General features: G+C 38.3%; 1 protein-coding gene across 6 annotated transcripts in view; it reads left to right on the top strand.

Moving 5' to 3' along the window:
• The window catches only part of CACUL1 (CDK2 associated cullin domain 1), an 82,497-nt gene that overhangs the window by 47,434 nt on the left and 14,073 nt on the right, over positions 1–20,990 (top strand). For 5 of the 6 annotated variants that reach the window (XR_006960955.1, XR_006960952.1, XR_006960953.1 and 2 more), the window contains exons 4-7: positions 2,845–2,940; positions 5,178–5,280; positions 11,002–11,091; positions 15,375–15,513. Coding sequence is in view for 2 of the 6 variants with exons in the window: in XM_047073510.1 (XP_046929466.1) it covers positions 2,845–2,940; positions 5,178–5,280; positions 11,002–11,091; positions 15,375–15,513 (428 nt within the window). In the remaining 4 variants the exon portion in view is untranslated. The remainder of the gene's footprint in view (positions 1–2,844; positions 2,941–5,177; positions 5,281–11,001; positions 11,092–15,374; positions 15,514–20,990) is intronic. The other variant, XM_047073512.1, reaches the window with a different exon arrangement.

Raw genomic sequence — 20,990 nt, 5'->3', positions numbered from 1 at the left:
CCCATTAGTTATAGTTAAAAGTATGCTTATAATGTGGAACCATTTCCCCCAACTTCTTTAGTTAACAAAAGACTGCCTTTCATAATGTTAATAGGTTTTTCTGAAGTATTAGACAAATAGGTGGTTAACTCTGAAAGTTTACTTATCCTCACTAGTTGCATATGCATTTGTAATGTTTGACATTTTTCAAAGCATATTCATATTGTTTTCTTTGATTGTTGGCATATCTTAGAAGTAGCACAATTAGTATTCTTCCTATTTCATATTTATGGAAATTGAAATTCAGAAGGCTAAATGAATTGCCTAAGGTCATACAGTCTTGTCAGATAATAAAAAAGCAGTTTAGATAAAAACAAGGCTAGATTAGATTAGATTTAGATACATTTAGAGAAATTTAGATTTAAGGAAGACTGTCCTTGCAAAAATGCATTTATCTCTGCATGCTGTGTTCCAGGTTCTGTGGTCAGCTGCGGAGGCATAAAGAAAAGACACAGGTCTTGCCCTCCGGGGACTTGAAGTTTAGTGGCAAAGACCAGCTAGCGGGAGAAGTGAAGAAGAGGGATGGTGCCCTGTTGGACGGCCTATATCTCAGATAGTTTTGAGAAAGGGACACAAATCTTGAAGGGTGAATAGAAGTTAGCCCAGGGTGAGTCTCATCAGGGCCTAGTGATAGAGACGTTCAGGAAGAGGGGTCAAGGAGGTCTCAAACAGCACACCGACGTTGTTTGGGAACTGTTTAGGAGTGCCTTGTGAGTGCTGTGCCGGGCCATGTACAAGAAGGAGCAAGATGTGAAGCAGAGAGGCAGATGGTGTGCCCTGAATTGTTCTAAAGGTTACAGGGTGCCAAATAAGGAGGGTGGATACATGGAAGGACTCAGATTGACCAGGGTTTGAGTCCTAGTTCTTGGGCTCACTGGCTGTGGGGCTGTAGACAAGTGACTCCTGAGCCCTTAGTTGCCTCATACGTAGAATGGACATAACATTCAATTTGCAGGTAATTATGAGGACCAAGAAAAATAAATGTGAAAAAAGGACCTAATTTGTGCCAACCCTCTATTCAATAATGAGAGATGAATTAGAAGTAAGGACAGTTCACTACACATACTCTAACGTCTAAGTAGAACTGAAAAAAGTATAAATTAAGTCTTATTTTAAAAATAGTATTAGAACATTGGGACATTTCTAAAACAGTATAGCTGAAATGGTTTTATAATTTCATTGCTTAAATTTAGCACTTAGGAATCTTTTCAGCATAGCATTTCCTTATACCTTGTTTGAAAGCAAGACCTTCTGTGCAGGTTATGGTTGTCAGGTAGTGAGACTTCGCCGGGTTGGAACCACCTGTTTGCATGGCAGGTTGTGCCATGCCCATCCCCCTAACTCTCTAGCTCTGGAATGAATTCGTAGCTGGGAGACCTGGGTCTATCCTATTTACTCTCTAATTTTAGACAAATGACTTGCCCATTTGAGCGTTTCTTCAATATTAAAATGGCACCTAATTAATTTACCTTTAGAGAATAAAATGCAATGGTAGATGGATGTACTTTCATAAAACACAGTGCCTTAGTCTGCTTGGGCTGCCGTAACAAAATACCGCAGACTCTGGTTGGTTTAAACAACAGAAATTTATTTCTCACTGTTCTCGAGCCTGGGGAGTCCAAGATTAATGTAGCCTCTGATTTGGTTTCTGATGAGAGCTCTTTTTCTGGCTTGTAGACAGCTATGGGCTTGCTGGGTGCTCACATGGCCTTTCCTCTGAGTGTGTTGGTGGGGGATAGATAGGTGGAAGAGGGAGATAGAAAGAGAGAGGGAGGAAGGTTGAGCCCCCTGGTATCTTTTCTCATGACACTAATCCTAAAGGATCAGGGCTCCACTGTTATGACCTCATTTAGCCTTAATTGCTTCCTTATTCCAAATATAGGCACAGTAGTTCAGGCTTCAACACAGGAATTTGGGGAGGGGGACACATAATTCAGTCCATAGCCTGCAGTAAAATTGGAAGTGTTTCTTTCGATGGCTTTATGACCTGGTATTTTGGTAACAATGAGTTAAAAGCCAGGCATGTATTATGTTTATTTTGTTGCTCTCCAGAGCTGCAGATGTATGTGCACCATTTAAGTCTCTGCTTTCTAACTAATTGGTTAGCTATAGAAGTGGTATAGAACTCGGAATATTACTGTGCCTAAGGTAATTATAAAAATTCAGCAAACTTTTTTTTTTTAATTTTATTTATTTATTTTGAGAGAGAGAGGGCAGAGAGAGAATCCCAAGCAGGCTCTGCACTGTCAGCAAGGATCCTGATGTGGGGCTCCAGCTCACGAAGTGTGAGATCATGATCTGAGCTGAAACCAAGAGAGTTGGACGTTTAGCCAGCTAAGCCACCCAAGCGCCCCCAACAGCCATTCTCATAGTGTATTAAGCCTGTGCCATTTCCTTGAGTTGTTTTTTTTTTTTTTTTCCCCTTATTCTAGGTCCATATACAGCCTGGTTCCTATCAGAAATGTACACATAGTTTAGTGATAATTTTAAAAATCATTTATCTTAATAAATACAACTTGTGAATTCAACTTTTTACTCATTAACCGAGCAAGCCTTTTAGCTAGCATGGTAAAGTTACAGTTTTTAAAGACAGCAAAACCAAACTTCAGTTTTGCGTAGCAGATTTTGAAACAAAGATAGAAGTCTAAACTAAACTTCAGGATATACACCTTCTCCTTTTCTTTATTGGGAATTTCATTATGAATTTTGACTTGGACTTCTGAGTGTATTTGCATTTTAGATTTGTATTGGAAGGTCTTTATACTTGGTTTCCCATAATGATCACATTTATGTTCTTTCTCACAGGCCAGCCCTCCAGATCTCTATATTGAAAGATTTAATATAGCCCTTGGACAATATATGGGAGCATTGCAGAGCATTGTGCCTCTTTTCATATATATGGTAAGTTAGAGCTGTTTTCCCTTTCCAAAGTGTCTCAGTTTATTGGCCTAAATACAGATAGATACAGAATTAAGCATGTTCTCTTTCTCTTTCACTACGTATTATGTTAGAAATGGAAATTAATCTACCATAGTAATGTTTGATTGTGTTGACATAGACTTGTTTACCCTTTTACTGTTTAAAAACTCCATAAATAACACTGCTGAATAGACAATTAGGCATTAATAATCAGCAGTCACTGTGTTAGCATTTATTTTATTTCTGCCATATGGAAGATCCTGTGCTTGGGAAATAAAGATATATAAGAAAGATTTCTTGTCCTCGGAAAGTACAGAGTTAAGCAATATATTTAAAAACATGATGTGTGATAATGTCAAGTAAGTCACCCCATAAAAAAAGTAGAATAATAAAATTTTCTTCCATTATGATCTCTTTCATTTGGAGAATTATGCCATGAGTATAGTTTGTAGTCTGTTGACTTTGTTGATTTGCCTCCCTCTCTCTCCTAAATATATAAAGCCATAGAATTTTTTTTAATCTTTATTTATTTTAGAGAGAGAGAGTGTGCAAGTGGGGAAGGGGCAGAGAGAGAGAAGGAGACACAGAATCTGAAGCAGGCTCCAGGCTCTTAGCTGTCAGCACAGAGCCCGATACAGGGTTGGAACCCACGAACCGTGAGATCATGACCTGAGCCGAAGTCGGACAGTCAACCGGCTAAGCCACCCAGGTGCCCAAGCCATAGAACCCTGATGTTGGTGTTCTTACTGAAGGCAGGGGCCCTTAAGAACCATTTTTGCAATTCCTCTTTGTTTTTTAGATTAGGAAATGGGATGTTTGGGTTGATCTGTATTCTGTAGCATAAAGATTGCTATCTGTGAAATACTAATCTCCAAAATGATTTATTCTCCATAAAATAATACCTTGCTGAAAAAACAAAACAGAACACTGGGAGAAATCTGTATTATCAGCAGGGGACTATTACTTAACTTGTGGGAGATACTTAACAGTAGAAAAGTAAGCAGTTAAAGGTAATAACATGTATGTACATTTAGAGAGAAATCTCCAGATACATTAGGTAAAAAAAAAAGCAACATGCAAAGCAGTATGTAATATTTCTTTATAGCAAGTGTTTTCTCTTTATTATGGAAAATAAAGCATATTCATATATATGCAAGCAGCATTTTAGAAAGAATATACAAAAGTTTCCGCAGTAGAATGGGGCCTTTGGGATTGCGACAGAGGGTCTGTTGTGCGAGACTTATTTTGGTTGCATGGTTTTATTTTGTCACCATGTACTTATTATTATGATTTTTATAATCTTCTGTCTAAGAATTAAGAGAATCAGAGAGCAACTTGCTAATGTTCTTCCTTGTATTTCCCACATCTGTCCATGGAGTTGACATTTAAATATGAACAAGTTCAATCTTGTTTGACTTGCCAGTCGTTCTCATCAGGATGCTTTTGGCTACAAAAAAACAGAACACCTGATTCAAAGTGATTTAAGCAAATTAGGAAAAGTATTAATCCCTTGGAATAAAACTCTGCAAATAAGGCTATCTCTAGGGTTGGTTGAATCCATGGTTCAGTAGTGTTACCAAGGATTCAGGTTCTTTTTTGTCTCTTCACTGTACACAGCATCTGTTTCATCTTATTCTCACGGTCGTAAAGTGACTATAAGATGCTTGGCACCAAAGCCTAGGTTTCCCTCAGTCTGATTGTTCTATGTTGGGTCATGTGTCTGCCTTTGAATCAAAAACCATTCCTAAGAAATGCCACAGGTGAATAACTTAGACTAATGATTACAATGGATTGTATGTTGGGGAGTCAACCAGTGCCTGCTCAGCCTAGATCGTTGGTAAAAGGGGTACCTTTCCCTAGTGTTTCCTGTTGTTGCCTTTCAATGATGGAGTGTTTCTAAAGGGCATGTTATGTGCCTCTCCCGCAGTGTGGTCCATGTGTCTCTATATCTGTTTAGTTAATGTTGAGTATCTTCCCGTGTTCTTTTGGAGTGTGTGTGTGGTTCATAGCATTTTATCTTTATGTACTTTAACCCCTTGCCAGAAAGACATATAACTAATAGTAGCAGGGCTTTTGTTTTCTGATATTGGGGTTTAATGTTTTAATTGATGCCCTTATAAATTGTTTCCTAAAATAATTTATTTTTTAGTGCTTCAGTTCATTAGACAGATCATTTCCCCCTAATCGATACACTAAACATAATGTATTTTCTCTTTCAGAATAAGTTTTACATCGAAACCAAGCTTAACAGAGACCTAAAAGATGACCTTATAAAGCTGTTTACGGAACATGTTGCAGAAAAGCACATTTACAGCCTAATGCGTAAGTGTTTTCAACTTATAGGGATGAGTTAACACTAACAAGGTTTTTTTTGTTTTTGTTTTTAAGTTTATTTATTTTGAGAGAGAGCGAGAGCATGAGCAAGGGAGGAGCATAGCGAGAGGAGAAAGAGGATCCCAAGCAGGCTTTGTGCTGTTGGTGCAAAGCCCAACGCAGGGCTCGACCTCATGAACTGACCTCACAAACTGTGAGATCACCATCCGAGCTGAAATCAAGAGTCGTACTCCTAACCGACTGAGCAACCTAGGCACCCCAGTGATCTTTTTGATTTTTGATTAGAGAGTATCGGCATATAAAGCCCAGTGTTGACATCTTCTGAATCATAGCAAGAAGTGTTGGAAGTTCAGTTCTGTAGAGAGAGACCCAAAGGAATTGAAAATGTGATTTGAAGCCCCCTGGAGAGCTAGGGGCACTTAGCCAGGTTATTGGGCAGTGAGTGCCTTTATTATCTGGCCTGACACTTCCTCTTCCCCCGCATCCCTCCGCCAACAATGGGGGAAGTTAACCCCTAACTTTGTTACGGGTAATTCTAGAAGGAGCACAATACTGTATCTTTGAAATGGAAGCACAGAATCCTCTCTGGTTTTTTTACCCTTTGGTATAAAAATCTCCTCTCAAAAAAAAAAAAAAATCTCTAGTCTGGCTCTGTCACTTATTAACTATATGTTAGGCAAGCTTCTCAGCCTCTGGTCCTGAGTTTTTCTTCTATTAGTTGGGACTTGTAAAATGTTTACTGTAATGGCAACATAGTTAGCAAGTAAGCAGATCAAAGTGCCAAGTTCAGTTAGTTTTTCTCTCCCCCTATTCCCTGGCCCCCTGCCCCATCCCAGTAGGTGGCATCTTATCCTACCTTTCCTGAAAGAGTATACGTCTCTACGTGGAGTTTAGGAAGTCCCTACAACCTAATGTCTCAGCATCTTTTAAAAGCTCCTATTTTATGCAGTATATTATTGAAGTCGTTTTTTAGAATTTGGCAGATATTTGGATTTGTAGTATGTATTTTTTGCTTTCCTAATAGTCATAAATAGTCTGTACCACAGCAAACTTTTATTAGTATTTACAGAAGAATTATTCTAAGCTTGACCATAAACTCTTTCTAATTTTTGAGTTTAAATTAAGAGAAGGAACTGTTAAACATTGGGCTGGTTTATTTTAGAAAAGCAGAATTTTCAAATAATATGCTAGATGAAGATAATATTTGTTTCATTATTATGTTCCCAACAGATTCTAGAATCAGAATAGAGACTGATATCTTGGGAGTACGACTTTTGAAAAAACTGGACATATGTTTATAAGCATCTTTAAATGTAATCTCATGAGATATTGCAGCTGTTACAACCACTTAAATATTATCTCTGATGTTGACATTGTCTTTGCCTTCATTGTAAATTAGAACAGAGTATTTTGAAGTCTTTCCTTTTAAAATTCTTTGAGAAACGCTGCCATTTGGTAGAAAAGCTTATTTGATTACTCTGTATGTTTTTATATTTGTCATTAATTTGGAAATCAATTTTATTAGGCAAAAACAAAGAAAATATTCAAAGAGAATATAGTAGTCCAGATCTGGTGAGACAACTCTGTCTTCAGTCCATGTAAAGCCTTCTATAAATTCATGATCTTTTATAAGATCAGACCACATAAAGACATAAAATCCGGAAAAAAATGAATTTTTTTTTCCTTTTAAACCTTCAATTAATTTGTACTTTATTTTTCAAAAAAAAGTAATTATCATCTTGTTTATTATAGAATCTGATTTTCAACCAAAATTATATTTAAAGGTAGACAGGCTTTTCTTTTCCAAGGAACTGTAAAGTTCCTTAAGCTTTTGTAAATTGGATAAACCTGAGCTTATCAGTTATCTGTTGAGCAGTTACCAGGCATTGTGCTTAGAGTAAGGGATTCACACAGTGATCACTGGCCTAGTTTGGGCTCTGTAACAACAAGAGACACTCTAAGTGTTTAATAATGTTATGTTTAAAAAAAAAGATTTTTTAAAAATAAACACACATACAGTGCTTACTATGTAGTAGGGCCTATTCTAGGTACTTTAGGACAGTCATTACCTCCATTTTACAGATGGAGAAAATGAGGCATAAAAAGGCTAATATTAATTAAATCAGAAAAACACAGCTATTAAGAATTGATTTCTTGGCCCTAGTTGACATTTTCCTATACTTATCCCCTCCAGCAAAAACAGCTACACTCCATGTGTATAATTTTCTGAATTCTGATCAGTAATTTCCTTTTTGTGGCTTTAGATACATTTGAAAATGCTAGTGTTTATTATTACCATGTAACATATCACCTCAACACATAATCTTTTATAAAGTCATTTATTTTGCTCACATCTGCAATTTGGGCAGGGCTTTGCGGGGCACTTTATCTCTTTTGTACTCAGCATTGGCTGATGTGACTCACCCAGGGGTCGGGGACTTTGAAGATGGGTCACTCATATGACTGGCAAGTTGTGGTGGCTGTAGTTTTCTCTCTTGTGTTCCCTCTAAGAGTGAGTGTCCCAAGATCAAGGAAATGGAAACTGCCAGTTTCTTAAGTCCTGGGCCTAGAAACTGGCACAGTGTCACTTTTGCTGTCTTCTGTTGAGCAGGCAGTTATAGAACCCAGATTCCAGGGGACTGGACAGGGACACCTCTCAGTGGGAGACCTGTTGAAACAATTTAGGGGCCATGTTTTACAGCAGAGCAAAATGAACACCCTCTCTGCTAATGAATAATTGATATTCGAATGCCCTGGTTTTTAAAAATATGTGTATTATTTTTTAAAAGCAGGCTTTTTTTTTTTTAAGTTTATTTTGAGAGAGAGAGACAGACAGACAGAGATAGAAGGGGTTGAGAGAGAGGGAGAGAGAGAATCCCAAGCAGGCCTGTCTGCCCTGCCAGTGTGGAGCCGGATATAGGACTCACACCCACAAACCACGAGATCATGACCTGAGCTGAACCAGGTGTCCCTTTAATGCCCTAATGATCACCTAGGTGTCCCTTTAATGCCCTATTTTAACAATTGTTTCACGAATGAAGATAGTGACTTCTCATTGCAAATAAAGGTAGTTTTTTTTTTTTAACTTTTATTTTTTTTTAATGTCTATTTATTTTTGAGAGAGAGAACATGAGCCGGGGAGGAACAGAGAGAGAGAGAGAGGGAGACACAGAATCTGAGGCAGGCTCCAAGCTCTGAGCTGTCAGCACAGAGCCCGATGTGGGGCTTGAACTTGTGAAGCACGAGATCATGACCTGAGCTGAAGTTGGACACTCAAGTGACTGAGCCACCTGGGCACCCCAAAAAATATTTTTAATTTCAGTTTTGATTTTAAGAATTACTTCTCATATTAAAAGAGGAGAGAAGCCCTGGGGTCAGCTTGTAGCTCTGAGGAATAATTGGATGAGTGGAGGAGCTTCGTTCTGGTTCCAGGTCAACTGTTAAGCTGTGTGACTCTCAGGATGGCACTTAATCTCTCTGGACTTTAATATCATAGACTGTAAAGAAAGAGGTGAGAGCATTAGAAGTTCACTAAAGTCCAATTCTAGTTTCCATCAGTGGGATTGTTGGAGAATCCTTGTTTTGTCTTTTTAACTATATAATTTGGGGGGGGGGGACTGTTAACTAAGGGTTTAGTTAACAGTGACTTTAGTACTAGTTAGTACTTTATTAGTACCTGTTACATGTAAGATCTGTATTTCAACGGTGGCATGGTGAATTAGAATGCAAATTTAGAGTCAAACATAGGTTCTCAGCCCTCTTCTGCTGCCTGCTAGCTCTGTGACTTTGGATGCATTTTTCATTGTGTTTTATATTGTTTTGTTTTTAGCCTCTGTTTCCCTATCTGTTAAAAAAAAAAAAAAAGATGATAATTAAGCTTGTGAGAAAGTAAATTGTAAGTAAAGTTTATGAGAAACCTGTAAAGTACCTAGCACCTGTTAAATACTCAAGAAATATTTTCTTCCCAGTCTCAAGCTGCTGCCTCCCCAGATTCTCTTCCTTTTTCTTAAAAGAGGAGATCAACTACAAGTCTTCTAAACACTGATCTCCTAAAAATAATTTAGGTGGAGAGGATTTTAGTGAACTGTTAACACCTTCTCAACTTTGTAATTGTTTGGTATTGAATATAATTCTTTTCATTTAATTCACCCCAAATTAATTTTTATATATTTTATGTATAATTTAATTTGTGAATGTATCATTTCTTCATTTGTAAATGTATATATTTGATTACATAATTAACATGTGACTGAACATGAAGATTTAGTGGGATCAAGATTTACGAAGGCCAAAATGATTGGTCAAAAGGTAGGAAATGATTTGAGATAGAGTCTGCATGTGGGACATATGTTGAAATTAGAGATAACCTTGAGTTGAAGAGACTCCTAGGGTCTAAAATTTAGAATTGCAATTTTTAGGGGCACCTGGGTGATCAGTCGGTTAAGCATCCAGCTTTGGCTGAGGTCATGATCTCACAGTTCGTGTGTTCGAGCCCTGTATCGAGTTCTCTGCTGTCACCACAGAGCCCGCTTCGGGTCCTATGTCTTTGTCTCTCTCTGCCCCTCCCTGCTCGAGCTCTCCCTCTCTCTCAAATATAAATAATTACTAAAAAAATAAAAATAAAATAAAAATAAATAATAAAAAAAATTGCATTCTAAAACATTTTCTGCAGTGCTCTTGTCATCCTTAAAATGTATCTATCTGTGCCATTCAGAGTTAGCAGCTCTCTCCTGACCATAGAAGCAGAAGGATCACCTTGAACAGTGTACCTCTTACTGTCATCACATAAGTTCAGATGTAACTCGCATTGCGTGTTTGAAAACTATAAAATCATTGCTGGCCAAGTGAGGTGGTGTTTTCATTTTTGAAAAGGCATAGCTTATATATGACTTTACAAGCTTGGCTTAGAGTAAAATTATGCCAAATTTTATGGGTTTGGGGGTAGTCAATTGTAGGTCTTTGAGAGATAAATTAAAAATTAACTTCTGAGTCAGTGGTGTCTGTTGTATCTACGAAATGATGGAATATGTTGATATCTGTTAGTGATGTTATTTGGAGGAATTATTTCTATTTATTTAAAAATGTTTTAATAAAATTTTCATTGGAGAAGATAACCTAAAAGAAAACTGACTCTCTTGTCACTGTCGGTCGGAGTCCTGTGGTTGTGAGAGTCAGGAAAGTGAGGATGAGCCAGGCAGTGTCTTGTCTTTACTTTTAGTAAGAAAAAAGTACATGTGGTTGTAGCATTTGGAAAAGTGACTTTCTGACTGATTGCATTTCCTAAAATTACGAATGAAGTATCCAGGAGCCTCAAATATGGCGATTTGGGGAAAGAGAAATGATTCAAGGGGGTTAGAGACCATTTTATTTTCCAAATGTAAACCTCCTGACTCATGAACTTAGTGGGAGGTACTCTCAGCTCACTTGCTAAGTACCGTGAATACTATTGCTTTTGGAAAGCTTATTTTCAGAACCTCCATGAATTGAATAATCTCCCTTAGTGTTTTAACAGACCTGCACGTGTTTACTTATTAGATTGAGCTCTAGTGCATTGGATTTTTAAAACTCTTTGGAGTATAAACTTGGTTTGTCCTCTGAGGCTGTTCTTTTCTTGTGCTCGTTTGCTCTTTAGTCTTTGGGAAAAATAGTAACAGAAACCTTGACAATAAGTGTTCTATCATTTTTATAACCCATTTTCTCTTCTTTCAGCTTTACTCTTAGAAGCCCAGTCAACACCATTTCAGGTCACACCTTCAACTATGGCAAATATTGTGAAAGGCCTATACACTCTCAGACCAGGTAAATAGTGGTCATTTCTTTTGGGGTTGGGCTTGTTTATCTGTTTATGGTAGCTCCAGCTTATCCAAGAGGACAGTGTTTGTCTATCTGTTTCTTGAGGCTTAATGGTATTTGGATTTGTTATAGCAAAAAAAACCAGAAAACATTGAGTAGATACTACACTCATCATTATGAAATGTAAACTCAGGACTCGCTTGAAATTCTTTCCACACTAGTGAAAACCAACTCGGTTAGGAAATACAAGGAATGAATTTGTAGCAGACGTTTTGGATGAAATTGAATCTCACTCATATCCAGTATTAATCTCTTTTTTTGTTATGGAGTTTCTCCTTTGCTTGTACCCCACACTGCAAGTATATGTAGACATACACACCCACAACTTCATGTTCTCAGGCCTATTTTATAAATTGCAAGGAATCTAGAAGTGTTGGTAAATGTACAGTCATTTCATAAGTGTATTGTGAGGAGAGAGAGAGTCAGAATAGCAGAACCAAAAATCAGAGGTCACTGTATTCAAAGGCCTGGCTTGTAAATTGTCTTAATGTATCTATCTTAGAATTACAAAAAAAAAAAAAACAAACATTATGAGGGGCGCCTGGTTGACTCAGTCGGTTGAGCGTCCGACTTCGGCTCAGTCATGATCTCCCGGTTTGTGGGTTCAAGCCCTGCGTCAGGCTCTGTGCGGACAGCTCAGAGCCTGGAGCCTGCCTCAGATTGTGTCTCTCCCCCTCTCTCTGCCCCTCCCATGCTTATGCCCTGTCTTTCTCTGTCTCTCAATAATAAATAAATGTAAAAAAAAAAAAAATTAAAAAAAATTATGAATATAAAGGAACCCCAAGATGTTTTTGTATTTATCTTCCTATTTATAAGCCAGAACCTCAATCTTGTCATACATTTGTCCAGCGAATTACAAAATGCCTTTAGTAAGAGAGATTGCAAAAGCTCTCAGGGTAGGGGCACCTGGGTGGCTCAGTCAGTTAAGTGTTCGACTTCGGCTCAGGTCATGATCTTGCGGTTTGTGGGTTTGAGACCAATGTTGGGCTCTGTGCTGACAGCCTAGAGCCTGGAGCCTGCTTCGGATTCTGTCCCGTCCCCCCCACCTCCCACCCCTCCCCTGCTCTCGCTCTTTCTCTCTCTCTCTCTCAAAAATAAATAAATATTAAAACAGAAAAAAAAGATCTCAGGGTAGAACATTGTTCTACAATCTAGAAACCTTAAGGGATGCTTTTTTGACAGTGCTTTTTTGTGGAATTCTTTATGTCATTTAAGGATTGAATGAAATAAAACATGATCTAAAGAGCTTAACATGGTACCTGATAATAAGCATGGCTGATATTAGCTGTTTTGATTACTCTTCAGTTGGGTCCAGTGGTTATTTTATTTTCATTAATTGACGGCTTGATTGTTTGCTTAATTAATTTGAAAGACATGTGAGAATTTAGCTTGCTGAAATGGAAACCAATTAAAAACTGTGGTACCAGTAGTAGACTGTGATGTCAGAAATACCTTCTTTCCCAGGTTACTTTGTAAATGATTAGTGTCTGCTAGAATATTCAGATGTAATGTTACTTAAATTTGGATCAGGCCTTGCTCTACTCTTGATAACTGTAAACAAGTTATTCTTATAAAGTAATTAATTACTTACATAAAGTAGCAAAAATATTTTATTACATATGTCCAGTAAACTGATGTTTTCTAGTTTCTCAGAATTTTGTATTCATTTTATTAAATGATGAAAATGGCTCATGAAGTTTTCTTTTAGTGCTATAGGTTATGAATGGTTTTTTTTTTTTCTTTAATTTTGGAAGGCATCCAAATGCAGTATGACAAATTTCTAAATTCTGCCTCCCAAGTAGGCAGCTTTATCAGCTCTGGCTTTTATCATCTATAGCAAAATTGCATAATAAAACTAATCACTAAGGATAGGAAAACTTACAGATATGTATTTATCCAAATGCTGTTTTATCCATGTTCGAGCTCTTATAATAGGATTCATACTACTTGTGAGGAGAATTTTGTATTTGAGAGTTGTCCTTTTGAAAAGGCGAATTTTATCACAGACTAACCGTTTGCTGCCCTAGGCATTTTCTGAGATACTATTAAACATATTTTGACATTTACCTGTCTTGCCAGTGCCTGTTGTGCTCCTGGTTTGTTAAAGTAGTTTTAGTCACTGGACAGATTAAGGTTAAAATACTTTAAAAGTTGAATTTTAAATGTGGAAGTTTCTTTCATTGCAGTGGTTCTCAAGCACTGATCTTTGTATAATGAGAGTCACCCAAGAAAGTTTTTTAAACTAATTCCTAGACCCTAATCCTTGGAGATTCTTATGACTATTACAATTTTTGGTGTGTTTCCATCCGATCTTTAGAAACTTAGTTGAGACACAGTGCCAGCTGTCCCAGCCGGCCCTTCTTCATTTAATACACACACTTTTCTTTGATTCCTTCATCTTGTATTTTAATGATTGCCTGGAGTTCCTGAAAATGGCATATCGGTCTGACTCCTGCCATCTCTGACTGATGGCTAGTGGCTCTCCCGGGCACCGTGTGGAGACCGTAAAGCCATATTTGAGTTGAGCTGACAGGAGGGACACTATTGAGAACATTTTTGCCATGAGTTTATACAGTGGGTGAGCGGCTTGGCCCTGGTGGTGTTTTTGTGGTATTTGTTTTGTTGTTGTTGTTGTTGTTTTGTTCTGGTCGTGTTTAACTTACTATCCTCCTGTTGGGCATTTTTTTACTTACCAGTGACCCAGCATCACACAGCATTAAACATACTTGTTTGCTTGTGTTTGTTTCAGATTTAGAATTATTTACTCAAATTACAATTTTTAAAGCGAGCTCACTGGATTAAATACAGCATTGACATTTTATGGTTTTTGATATGTACATTAAGATGTTTTCCAAAAGGGAAAATTTGAAAGGACAAGACTAAAAGAATCTAAAAGGGATAACAGTGCTAAATTAAGACCACCAACAGGGTAGGGGAATGCTAGTTTTAGCATGCCCTTGATACAGGTGGATGTTAGTTGTATTTAGCATTCACAAAATAAGAGGAAGAGAGTGTTTATTTTAGCTTGAGTTTTTTGAATATTAACAAGGCTGTCATTGTGTTTATTTTTTTCTTGTAAATTATAAGTCTTGTATATTATTTGTCCTGTCTTTCATTCATTTATTTGGTCTTACTGATTTATAAAAATGTTTTATAAATAAGGATACTTATTCACCTTTGTCATGTCTGATGCAAATGTTTGCCTTTTCTGTTTTGATAGATGAATGCTTATTTTTCTATAGAGTATTCTCTTTATCTTTTATCTCTTTCTTAATAATTTGATACCCATGTTAATTCTCTTTTCTTTCAATACTGCATACATTTAATTTGCTATAATTTAGTTTGGGCCAAAATAGGTTTTTATTTCAAAAGTACTTACTCTAGTTATCTTCAGCCTACTTCCTAAATGTTTAGACCTCTCTCCCCCATTTTTGTGGTACTTTTTGTATGCTTCCTTATTACCTGTACTATTCTCTATTCTTGGGCCAGTATGTATGTATGTGTGTATGTACATAGGTGGTGTGCTTGTTTAATTTTTTTTGGTATTGAAGCATAGGTGGCATGCAACGTTATGTTGGTTTCAGGTATAGAACATTGGTTCGACACTTCCGTCTGTACATTACTCAGTGCTCACCACCATCAGCTTAGCCGCCGTCTGTCACCAATTGTTACAATATTTTTTACTATGTTTTCTGTGCTGTACTTTCATGTCTGTGACTTTGTTAGTATAACTGGAAATGTATACTTTTTAAATCCCCTTTATGTGTTTTGCTCATACCTCTGTGCATCTCCCATCTGGACCATGCTCTAAGAGTCTGTTTTGCTTGCTTGTTTGTTTGTTTTGTTTAATTAATGCTTATAGGGGTTAGTATTTCCACCAAACCCTCGCTTTTAAGTCCCTTCCACTTGGAATTCTTTGCCTGTCTCACTCATTTTTCCCCCATATTAATTACAATTTTTGATAGGTCCATTCACAGATTCTCTAGAGATTTTCATTAAATTTTGTTAAAACAGCAAAATGGAAAAATATCTGCTTTCTTTGACTATAAATTCATTTTAGAAAGGAAATTTAACCTGGTTGTATATTTTTTATCAGAATAGGATTACGCTAATTTTCCCCCCATTTTGAGTTTGGTTTAATATATATTCTTTCTTTGAACAAAAGAAAACTTTACATTTTTCATTTAATTTGTCTGATTTCCTTAATGAATCTTTTCCTTTCCTCACAGAGTGGGTTCAGATGGCTCCAACTCTGTTTTCTAAATTTATTCCAAACATTCTCCCTCCGGCGGTGGAGTCTGAACTTTCTGAATATGCTGCTGAAGATCAGAAACTTCAAAGAGAACTTATACAGAATGGTTTTACGAGGCAAGTTTTTTTCCCCCCTTTTGACAAAATATGTCCATTTCCTTAGGCCAGCTTGGCTTGGCAGGGGTGGGAGGCCAGAGTTCTTAGAGTGGGAAATAACTGCTGAATGGTCAAGGTGACACTGCGGGGAGAGGCCGTTGGCTCCCTGTCTGTGCACAGAGATGGGACAGCTGGGGTTTGATTCCATGGAAGCCGCCTGTCACTAAAAATGGATTTGAAGACAGGATTTCTCAGTGGGTGAGTAGTTAGACTGGGAAGCCTCTAAGTGCTCTTCTAGTTTTGATCCTCTACGTTAGTTCTCAACACCTGGGAAAACAGAGAAATTTTATGTTTAGTTACAAGGTACTTTAGTTACAAGGTACAAGCAAATGACTTCGTTTTACGACTGAACCAGTAAAGAGGCTTTTAGATTCTGTTTTTCATATTTTCACTTTTGTCCTAAATTCTACTTGTTTCTTCTTAAAAATTAGAGTATATCTTTACATGTGTCCAGAAAATTTGCCTTCCTTGGTTTTGATACATACACTTGGCTAATTTTTCTAAAATTTGCAGTTCAATATCGTAGCTATATCCCAGAAAGTCTTGCAAAGTGCATTTTTTCAACTGAAATAGATTATACTATGGGAAAATACCCTGTTGTGTCACCAAATCATTGAAAGGTGCAGTCAGGCCTTATATTTTCATAATCCCTACTCTCAGCACTCTTACATACCTTCTCTTGTTTCAATTCCTGACATTAAAGGAAGAAAGTTACGGAAAGTTAGGCATAGTTGTGAACACAATGGTAGGTTGAATATTGATTCACTTTATCTAAGGCTAGGCTGGGGATGGACCTTCTCTTTCACTGGTTCTGAAGCCAAGCTAAGTTTCGGAACACCAGTCTTGACCAAGATCACTGTTACTGTCTCTAGTCTCAGCACAGGTTAGGAAAGAAAGCAGAAAGTCTGTTCTTTGTAGCCTCACGGGTTGGTATTTATTCCCCTTTTGCCCTTGTGCTATCTATATTCATGTGGTAATGGGGGCACTGAGTAATCCACTCATCATTTGCCCCCTTGCTGGCAGCTCGCACAGGAAAGGCCCACGGAAGCTGTGTAGATAGGTCTGGTAATCTTGACTTTCTTGGATCAAGTTAAGGGAAGGCCATAGGAATGCTGGAATGTTAGGCTAATTTTTCTCCTTGATGTCCAGTGGCCAGGTGTTTCCTGACATTAATTGCAGTATTTCTAATAATGGTATTATTTTCATACACAGAATGAAGCCATTTAATGGCATAGCATTTTACTTAGTCATATTTGAAGAGCTGTTCTGTTCATACGGTTCAAAAGTCAAGATGATATAAAAAGCATACATTGAGAAGTTTTGCTCCTTCTTGTCTTCCAATCTGTTCCTACCTCGTTAGGTGACCGTTTTATGAGCTGCTGATGATTCTTTTCGGTATGCCTTTTAATATACCGATGCAAGCAGACACGATATGTGTTCTCATTTTTATTCCTTTCTTACACATTCTGTTGTGTAGCTAGAACTTGTTTAGCCACTCCCCTGTGGATGGCAACTTGAATTATTTCCAGTCTTGCTGTCACACATGTGCTACAATGAATACCCTTGTACGTGCATAATTTTGTACCTGTTGCAGGTCGATCTGGAGAGTAAATTCCCATCAGTGGGATTGCTGAGCCGAAAATAAAAGGCAGGTGTAATTTTGATCAGTATCACCAGTTTTCCCTTCACAGGGGATTGTGCAGTTTTGCATATCCACCAGCAAATTTTGAAAGTACCTCTTCTTTATGGTCTTGCCGGTAGAGTATGTCGTTACACTTTTGGATTTTCTCTGGTCTGGCAGGTGAAAAATAATTACTCAGAGTTGGTTTCATTTGCATTTCTCTTATGAGTGAGGCTGAGAATATGAACATGTTGTATTTCTTTTTTGGTAAACTGCCTGCTTATGACCTTTGCTTACTTTTCTGTTTGTTAGTCTTTTTTTTCTTGAATTCTAGGGGCTCTCTGTGTGGTGCAGAGATTGTTTGCCCAAGATAAGACCGTTAGTTTTCTCAGTTTGTCTATGACTTTACTCATGGTGGCTTTTTTGTTTTAAGTCATGCAGCAGTTTTTTATTTTTGTGTGATTATCAGGTTTTTTCTTTATGGCGTATGGGTTTTGAATCGCAGTTGAAAGTTTTTTCTTAAATGTTTTTAAGGGAATGGAAAATAATCTGAGTATACCTTTTATGGTTTTCTTTAATTTAGGCTTACCATAATAGTGAAGTCTTTATGCTTTCATTCATGTTTTTATTTGAATGTTTGCTTTTAATTTTAGAGGTGAGTTTATTGATGCCTTTAAAAACTAAACAGCTTTCTGAAAACCTTTATTTCTGTGAAGCACTGTGTGAAGATAGCTCTTGTGGATTTCTCTGAACACCTTGAATTCACCTTCCAGAACAGTGTCTGGAACTATGTAAACACATCAGATATTTTCCTAAGCCTGATTTTGGAACTGGAAGAAGAGGACAGGGTGCAGGACTGCTTAGTGTGCAGCAGCTCTTAAAATTTGCTTGGGATGAAAGAGGAACTGACTCCATAAATAGCCTAGTGTGACGTTGCCTTTGTACGTGAAGGACTAACACGGCGCTGCTCTGCCCAGGCCAAGTGGGTTGTAGTCGGGAAAGGTCCCTTGGATTTTTGGTGTGTATTAGAATTTTTGTTTCTCTTAGTGGAATTCTTTCATACAACTTCTGCCTGAAATTTAAATGTTAGTATTTCAAGAGGTGATATGATTAAAATGTTTTATTTTACAAACCAGATTGGGCCCCTTCTGGAATTAAATTAACAACTTCTGCATTGCTGTGAGGACTAAAGTCTGCCTCACAGGTTATGCTGAAGGGTGCTTTGCACAGAGTAGGCTCTGTCTAAGCTGACATTCTTGGACTCACTCCACTCCACTGCTGAGCCGCCCCGCCCCCCATGGAAAGGTGTGCGCACATCATATACTTAACAGCTGAGAGAAAGGCTGCCCATGCTGCCGTGAATCTCTTGTATGTGGGTCTTCTGCAGTCTGCCCTGCCAGACCTGATGCCTTCTTCGTTCATTATCTGGCTAGGATTGTTTTGGAAGAAATGATGTCCTTCGATGCAGAAAACCTTGAGAATATAGTACAGACTGACCAGAATTCTGTTGCTGGCTGTCCTGATTGAGCAGTCATTTTATGATTTATGTCTAACCAGTTACACGATTCCTGCTCAGCTTCACAAACAATTTCTTCATTTAAGATCGTGTTCCATTTACGTGGTGTAGTCCCGAATAGGCATCACACAGCTTTGATGTGGATGGCACAGAGTGTCTTTGAAATGAGGTGTGGATGTTGTCAAATATATCCTCGATTGCAGTTAATGGGCATTTCTCATCGGAGCTGGAGTTCATGTGCAGCATCTTTATGTACATGGAAATACACGTACTAGACTTAACATATGAGAGCAGAATTTTGTCTTTATCTGTTACCTGCATGATTAAATTGATTATTGGAGGGTGGGGGAGGGCAGGTTGGTATCAAAGATGACATTATGTAATCTTGTTTGGGAACTTCTAACATGAGTGCCCTTAGACGGAACGTTCTCTTTCAAACCAGACTATGGGTCTCTTCAGAGCTTGTGCCGAATAGCTTTTAAAAGCAGGTATCTTGCAGAGTACTTGTTACTTGGATTTCTGCAACAAAAATAGAACCTTGCAGGGATCTTGTTGATCTTTTAGTTGAGAGGGTCACTCTAGAATTGGCACTTTTTTATTTAGTAGCAGGGGTCTGGTTTTGAGGGCAGCCATAGCTTGCCAGACTTGGGGCATTAGATAATATCTTTGGCCACATAGATAAATTTGGCCACATACACAGCCTCTCGCATATATCACATTCACATATCACATTCACATCCCTTTGTGCCTTCTGTTGTTTGCACATCTGTATTATCCTCCTCTTACTTTTACGTGTTCAGCTTTTATTTAACCCTTTGGGAGTGGGAATGAAGGTTGTGTATACAAGTTGAGGCTCTGGATATAAAATCCTGTGTCTACCTTTTTGATCAGCATTAACCTACTTGCTTCAGAATATTTGGTGAATGCTTAACTGTGATGATACAGCTGGCTTTGGCCAGGGGTAGTGTTAACAGCAGAGGTGTTAAGAAAGTGGCATTAGGGCAGATTTGTTGAGAGTTCTTTAGGCTGCCTAAGGCTCGTTGATGCTAGTTCATGCTATGTGTGCTGCATGTTTTTCTCTACATGCCCAGCCTAGAGAAAAAACCTTCAGAGGCCATTTGGTATCTTCTCTTCCTGCTGGTAATCGAGACTCCTCGCCTTGTCCAGCAAGAGGTTTCTGTCCTGGTCTTGAGCACAGCCAGGGAAGGAGGGTGGGAAACTCTGCTAATCTAGAAGATCACTCAAAAGCATGAAATAATTACTTGAGCTAGCATTTTCATAATCCATCTGTAGAGGCCATTTATGAATTATTCACTGATTTGTTAATTCAGCAGGTATTTATTTTCTGCCCATGTGCTAGACACTATTCTAAGTAATGGGTAAAAATGAGACCCAGTTTTTATGGAGCTTGTGCTCTAATGTTGGGAGATAAATAACGAACATGTACGCAAATTATTTCACATAATAAAACATGCTGTGAACAAACCGAGACAGCATGGGATAAAGAGTGAGTGACCAGAGCACGTGTGAAGGGCTGGTCCAGCCAACTTGAACATGAAACGCCTTCCAAGGAGGAGACATTCCAGTGAGGACCTGGGTGGTAAGGAGACAGCCACGTGGCTAACTAGCGGGAAGAGTGCTGCGGGCAGAGACAAAGGAAAGTACCAAAGTGCTGGCGTGTCCCAGCGCAGAAGGAAAGCCAGCATGGCTGGAGTGTAGTGAACAGAGGTAGAAGATGAGGGTAGGGAGGTAGGCAAGAGCCATGTCTCACAGGACTGGGAAAATGAGTTTGAATTGATTTTTTAACTGTGATGGAAAGCCACTGAAGGGCTTTAATCAGAGGCATGAAATAATCTTACTTATGCTTTTATGTAAGATGGCTCTGGCTGTGGTCTGGACTAATAATAAGATTCTTGCAGCTGTGTTCGGGGAGAGGTGATGGTGGCTTGAATTGGGAGTGGAGCCATGAAGATGATGGGGAGTGGTTGAGTTTGGATTATGTTTTGCGACAGTATGCTCCAGAGCAAGAGAAAGAAAGAAATCAAGAATGAGCCAGGGTCGGGGCGCCTGGGTGGCGCATTCGGTTAAGCGTCTGACTTCAGCCAGGTCACGATCTCGCGGTCCGTGAGCTCGAGCCCCGCGTCAGGCTCTGGGCTGATGGCTCGGAGCCTGGAGCCTGTTTCCGATTCTGTGTCTCCCTCTCTCTCTGCCCCTCCCCCGTTCATGCTCTGTCTCTCTCTGTCCCAAAAATAAATAAACGTTGAAAAAAAAAAATTAAAAAAAAAAAAAAAAAAAAAGAAT

This window comes from Lynx rufus, unplaced genomic scaffold (assembly GCF_022079265.1).
Source record: "Lynx rufus isolate CCGP_SWC_20201006 ecotype Redwood Valley unplaced genomic scaffold, mLynRuf1.p SCAF_11, whole genome shotgun sequence".
NCBI classification, from domain to species: Eukaryota; Metazoa; Chordata; class Mammalia; order Carnivora; family Felidae; genus Lynx; species Lynx rufus.
This window is presented reverse-complemented; position numbering and strand designations above follow the sequence as displayed.